The sequence below is a fragment of the Anarrhichthys ocellatus genome, unplaced genomic scaffold (genome assembly GCF_004355925.1).
Source record: "Anarrhichthys ocellatus isolate YVR2014 unplaced genomic scaffold, GSC_Weel_1.0 scaffold59, whole genome shotgun sequence".
Lineage (NCBI taxonomy): Eukaryota > Metazoa > Chordata > Actinopteri > Perciformes > Anarhichadidae > Anarrhichthys > Anarrhichthys ocellatus.
This window is the reverse complement of record NW_022280089.1, coordinates 1600811-1607874: the sequence shown is the minus strand read 5'-3', so window position 1 is coordinate 1607874 and position 7064 is coordinate 1600811. Positions and strand designations below refer to the sequence as shown.

At 42.8% G+C, this 7064-nt stretch overlaps 1 protein-coding gene across 1 annotated transcript; it reads right to left on the bottom strand.

The window, feature by feature from the left end:
* Positions 1-1659: 1659 nt before the first annotated feature.
* Positions 1660-7064, bottom strand: LOC116396748 (pannexin-3). The gene is made up of 4 exons (XM_031871547.1): positions 6881-7064; positions 3331-3473; positions 2867-3081; positions 1660-2503 (listed from the first exon to the last, which is right to left on the bottom strand). Exons 1-4 carry the CDS (start codon positions 7062-7064, stop codon positions 1660-1662), a joined length of 1386 nt encoding a protein of 461 aa, XP_031727407.1.

Sequence of the window (7064 nt, the reverse complement as noted above, 5' to 3'; positions counted from 1 at the left end):
TGGGTCTCTAATTTGTGTCCAGGGAGACCTCCCCTCTGATGGCGTTGGGTCGCTGAGGAGCACACAGCTAAAGTGGATGCCACACATTTACTATCTGGTGATTGCTTGCTGTATCATCTGTTTAATTATCAGTTAACATGAATTACAAGCACTTTGATCAAAAACAACTCTCAGTTAAATAACAGCTGTGTTGGAATGCAGACACATACAACCCATGCTGGATTCAAATGAGCACATTTGAATAAAAACGTTATTTAATGCTCATAAATACGGTGATGCTAGTGACAATTCAAACATTCAAATATTGAAAATAGTCTACATATTAACATAGTAACTAATAAAAATGCAAACTATGACCTCAACAAGAGTATTTTTTTCTATCTTCTATAACAAAGTATCCAACATCTGAGCACAGAAACAGCAGTGTTTGACTACCTCCACCTCTGAAATTGCATGTTCTAAAAATAAAAGCACAAAAAGGTTGAGTGGCTCTCTGCTGTCCTTATTAAATGGATGATTCAGTTTGACTTTGTGATGCACCGACCCTACCTTATAAATAAGATGACTCAACTGCAGAACTTAAAACAAATATAATCATGGATGCATGAGGATATTGATGAAGGAAACACGCATGATTACACACACTTCATTTATTTACTATGACATTGGATATACCTTGTAATTCACAGACAGATACAACTCTATTTGCTCATAACGAAAATAACAGTAGAAAGAAGAAAGTGAACAATGTTCTAAGTTCATGAACAGTATATTACTGACAATGGAATATATTTTCTACTGAAAATGTTTTTCTGCCTCGCAATTGACGAACATACGTAAACCCTCATAACTTCTCACATTATGATAAATATATTTGGTACAAAGTAATACTACGCTCATACTTATGCTTTGTGTTCTCTCACCATAATTACAACAGACACTTTAACTTACATGCTCCCCTTTGACTTCTACCCATCACGGCCCCCCTAAAACAATACACAGATGTAAGAGACAGAAAGAAAGTCTGTGGCAGCTTCATGCCAGAAAATAACAAATCTAAATCCATTGATATTTCGAGCCAGAACACTTTACCCTGTAATTCTAAAAGAGGTTTTTATTGTTGGTCTTCAGACCACGGCAACTCTTCATTGATGTCCACAGCACTTGTGGATACAGTACTCTCGAAAATCTACTGTAGAGAGTGTCCCAACCCCCCCACTGATATCACACTGATTCAGTCCATAGGAGGCCTAGTAATGACTAAATGGTGCAGTCTCCTTCAACTCATGGTACCCCTGGTGGTTTGGCTCTGTGAAGAGACAGAGAGGGCAGTTAGGGCTAGGAAGTACCACAGATCTATCTCCTCTACATTAAGCAGTGCTTTTAATAGACTCTTTTAGAAATACAGGCAGTTCAGTCTGGCTTTAAAAACAAGAAAGAAGAAGCAACACAATAAAGAGAGAAAAATACTTAATTAACAACGTTTGTATTTACTTGAATTTGCTTACAGTTGCAAATGTTTCTCAAACTGCTTTCTCAGGTCCACGTGGATACGACCTTATTGTGTATTCAGTGTCTGTTCAGAGAGAACTGCTTATGCTATCTTAAATTTAAAGCACTTGCTATTCATTTTCAGAGCCTGTGTCTGTAGACTGGAGGTCACTTAATAATTTTCTGTACATCCCAGATTATGTAGGTAAAAATAGCCACTAGCAGAATGCGTTTGAGTGTGTAGATAAGTGTTACGGTACCGAGACTCATATTCTCCTCCACCAGAGGCCTCTTCTCGCTGCAGTTCACCACTCTTCCCTGCGCCGCTCCCAGAATAGTCATGATATCCACTAGGTTGAGCTTCCCTTCCTCCTTGGCCTCCTCCACCTCCTCTGCCAGCTCCATCGCAGCCTCCTCACGCTCTTCCATCTCCTCTTGGGTCAGCATTGCGCTCAATCCCTGCCCTGCGGTGGTGTTGCCCACCTGTGGTGGCGCCAGCGAGCACAGTGCCCTCACCTTCCCATAGGACATCAGGTGAGCTACGTTGGCACGCAAGAACAGCAGGAGGACATTGAGGTCGTTTAATGGGCAGCCGAGTTTACGGCGGTTGATGAGGTCGAGGGCTGGGAGGACCTCGTAGACAGAGAAGAAGGTGGTGTCCCAGACGAAGAGCCGAATCAGGCTGAAGAGGACGATAGGAGCCAACAAGACGTAGATGGCACCGTTTGCCACGCTTATCACCTGAAAAACCAACTGGCCAATCATTTTGCACTGAACCAGTTCAGGAACCCAGTTCTGATCACGCAGCATGCCCGTGCGGACAAAGCAGCTGAACTCGTCCTGCAGGAAGGCAGACAGGTGGAAGTAGGCCAGGTAGAGACAGGCAGCTGTTATGAAGGTCAAGAGGAGGAAGCCTCGCAAGAAAAGCATGCTGACGAGGAAATAGGAGTTTTGCTTGCACTGCATGTATCTCTCCAGAAGAGGGTACTCAAAGTATCGCTTCTTCTTGGCCCTGCAATTGGACAAGGAAAAGAAACTCAGCACCATGTTCTCTTTCATGTTCATCAATCCCAGCTGGGAGCGCCCTTACCCAACCCCAATCCTCTACTTTTGGCAACTAGGAGCTGCCAACAAGATCACTTCTGTATACCCTTTGAGCAATATTTCTCACTAGCAGATATTTTTATTTGCTACTGCAGTGACCCAATTTCTCTTTTGGAATCAAGTTTAATCTAACAAGGCATATTCTAGTTTGGGGGGCAAATCAAATCAAGGCTCCCTGAGATCGAGTTACTGAAAACATGGATATGGAAGCATTTTGTTTAAAAAAGACATAAACAGCAACGGATATTATTATATAACGCTGGTCTCTTACCTTTGCAGTTCAGCCTGAAATGTGAGGGGGTTCTTAGTGTTCTGGCGCATGTCAAGAATGCTCTGGGCCATTCGGATCGAGCGGTTGTACGACTTGTCCAGTTCGTCAATTATGAAGAGCAGGTCTGAGCCCAGCGTGGGCATGACAAGCTGGCGCCAGATTAGAGCTGGCAGGTACATCAACACTGCCATGGCCAGAAGAGAGTAAGGGAACATCTGGATGGACAATGAGAGAAAAGAGTTGAATCAAGCAGTTGAGTCAAATCAACAATGACTTCACAACCCAAAAAAGGTTTTAGCAACAAAGCATACTGTGCTTCATATAAAATGTGGCACACTGACATTTTTAACTGAAGTTTTGCAAGTTACAGCGAGGAGAAAGAGGGTTTCAGCAGTTTAACTTTGTTAGCCACTCTAGGTGGGAAAAACAAGTCAAGCACGCTTGATCAGAGTCTCTCAGCTTACTTTGTGTACCCAGAGCGAGCGCTCCTCAAAGTTCCCATTGCTGTCAAACTCATGATGCATGAGAGAGTCCCAGCAGTATGTGTCGACATAGCTGGCTTGCTTCATGGTGAAATTGCTGGGAGGGAAACAGCTGATCTGAGGCCCTGCAGAATAAACAAATGTTGATTTGTAACATTATCTGCTAATATGGGGAATTACTATCTGCTTTATCAAATTGCTGTAAGCAGTTGTTCAGCACTTGATTTCACACACACACACACACACACAAACACGCACACAACCTTGTACTTCTATCTTTGTGAGGACACTTACTGCTGTCATGCATTCCCTAGCCCCTGCCACTAACCTTAACCATCACAACTAAATGCCTGACCCCAACCCTTTTGTCAGTTGGCCCAAACCTAACCTAAACCTAATTCTAACCTGAATCAAAAAAAAACAAGTCTGAACCTTAAAACAGGCGTTTGAAGGTCCGTCCCAAAGTGAGGACCAGCCAAAATGCCTTCACTTTCCAAAAATGTCAAATTGGTCCTCACAAAGACAGCTGTACAAGTAGAAAGATATACACACATACACACACACACACACACACACACACACACAGTACTGTGGGTCCACTACCAGACATGTACATGTGAGCTTCTGCATGCCCTTTTCTTTTTAGTGGAACATAATTTCACTGGCGAAAGCATATGTTTCCAAATGGCAACCTGGCATTTAAAACCCTGGGCCAAATTTGGACTCCCCCACCTTATATTTAGTTCACCTTGATAGAACCACATGTAGTACAACCACTTGAATCCATGCTCCATGCACCCATCTGTCATTTCCCAAGGGTGCTCCACCCTAAAGAAGAGAGCTTGGGAGGGAACACACCAAGGGTGTGCCCCACTTAATGCAGAGCCTTAAAAGAAAAACATGGAGCTTCTATTTTTTTTACAACACCACATCTGCCCAGCTTTCTGTAAGTAGAAACATACTGCCACTCATTTACTGTCAGGATGTCATTTATCCTGCCAGTCCACCTCTTTATAACCAACTGTTACACGGTCCAGATATACTACAGCGTGTGTGTGTATGTGTGTGCAATTAATCAGCCGGATTTTAACATATTGATGGCGACACCTAAAATATCATTTTTGGCAGCTGAGGTTATGATGGAGGATATTCATTTTGGACTTAGATACACAAGAAAGAAGAGGTTGCAGTTTATATTTTTAGACTCAAACTGAACTCAAACTAATTATGTATTGTCTATGTTGGATAGTTCCCCATATGGTTTGCTATGTCAGATTTATATTCTTTCACATACTGCAGGTAAAAGCTATTTGATACAGCAGCACCGGCCATAAGGTTCCTCAAATTTCAGCTTTACTTATATTAAATATCATATACAAATTGCCCAAAATGAATCTACTAAATGTACGTGATACATTGAGATATTAAAAAGTATTCATTGTTCATTCATAACATGTTTCACGGCAATGCATATGCATTCTGGGCCAGCTTGTAAAGACATATTGAAACCCTATTAAAAGCAGATTCTATGGGAGGCCAACATGGTGAGGCTAATGTTGGGGAAAGATGGTAGAAGTAGTGAGCAGAACAGCGGTTGGTTCATCCATTATTGGCAGCCCCATGATGAAATGATGTTACAGTGTGTCATTTCTAAAAAGGTTTTGTCGAGCTGTCACATTCTTTATCTTCAGAGTTTCACAAACCCCTAAAGGCAGCATGGCAGAGCAACTCATGGAATCTGCTTTGAATTGTGCAAAATATGTTACAAACATTAAACACATAAGTGGAATTTGTGTTGTTGTTACTCAATGTTCTTATGTTCTTAGTTGTAGTGTTATATGTTGCTGAACTGAAGCTGCATTGGCACTTTAAGTCATTGTGAGTGCTGGAGTTATAATACTATCTGACGCCACTGTATGTTCTAATGCAGCTCACTGTGGGAATCCGTTTTTCCACTATAGGTGCATGTGTGGGTGCATGCATTGACAACTCACCCTAAATAAAAACAACGACAGCAGATGCCTTCTCATGAAATCTTGTAGAATATTCTCCCGCTCACTCCCAACCCCTGTGAGCCATTTGGCAAAGTGAGGCAACCTACATGTCTGCCACTGCTCCTATCTCCGACTCCCATTCCCCAATTAACGTTGGCAGATCGTCCCCACATTTTGTGCTTTGTACAAGCATTCTTGGCTGAGAGTCCAGGTGTAAGTAAACCAGACTCCAGACAGCAGCGCAATCAAGCACTACTGTGGAACTGACAAGCCAGCAGATAGACAGCCAAGATCCATCAGTAGAGCCGTGCACCCCCGCCACCACATCATGTTCTACGACCCCCTCCCTCTTGTTAATCAACATATCCTCTCATTTGACTCAAATAAGGGGGAGCTGCCACAGAAGAACTTGGCCTTGTAATTACAGCGTGCCAGCGTTAGTGAACGCTGCTCTCAATCATCCCCATGGCAATTAGCATCAGGAGCATCCGGCTGATTGCAGACCAGCTCTGGAGAGACAACGTTTAGTTCAAAGTCAAGGGAGTCAGCCTCCTCAATGACAGACTTGTACTATAGTATTGCCACGTATACTTTGGATTGTCAGCTCCGCTCTTTGTGTTCTTTGAATGACCATGGATGGACAGGTTGTTGGCATGTTTCATGTTAAAAACCGCCCATTTTTTTCCTCTGGTCCAAAACACTTTAGGCAACAGCAGAACAGTAAATGGACGAGATGAATGGAGTCCAAGAAGATTGTGACCTTATGTTTTCGGTAATATTGTGTTGTCACATCATGATTGCTGCAGTGGTATGCACTGTATTATGCTGAGGAGGTCTTAAAGGGTTACGTGGTATTTTTCAACTTGGACACAATCTCTCATGTTTTTGTGTCCAAGTGACTAAAGAGGACAACAAATTTTTGAAATTGGTCCGGTATTAAGCAGGCAGCTACTTAAGGGGCTGCAAATGTCAGCTTCTGGGCAGTTTCCCACCGTCAATGTGCGTCCACTAAGAGTGCCTGTTTTTGTTTCCCTTTAATGGAGTCAGTCTTGCTTTTATGATAAGTTGTTAAAGTGTTTTCTCCCTCTTGCTTTATTCTGTTAAGGAAAGTGCCGTGCAATTACCACTCTCGTTGTTATTGCTTATATATTTAAAAGGGAGGAGTAAGGATTGGGAAGATGTACCTTAGTGAAAAGATCAAAGCCTGCAGGGAAAGAGCACAGACATGCTCACTTGCCATGATTCAGGACTTTAAACTCAGCTTTGGAATTATAACACGTTTTGGTCACTACTTCAGGACATTCTGTCCAAACCCTTGTGTTTACGTTGAATTAAATACCACGGGCCACAGGAGCTTCTAAGTATGATATTCCTCCATATCAGAAGAACAACTAAATGCAGTTTAACAAGTAGAATATAAGAAATTCAAGGACAAACACACGATTACTTAACAGAGGATACCGCTTAACAGAGTGATTGAAACACAGAAAATGCTTTCACATGGTTTAAAAACAGGATGGAGACAGGGAGTTGCTCACCCAGGGAGATCTCACGAGCGAAGGCCATGGTCACCAGCAGCAGCGGAAGGCCGACGGACACAAACTTGATGACCTTGTCCAGAGGAAGCTCCAGCTCCAGGTGGCTGATCCGGTTTAACACAGGGCTGTCCTGCAGCAGGGCATCAGATAGCATGGCCTTGGCCGCTGCCTGAGCGATGGACAT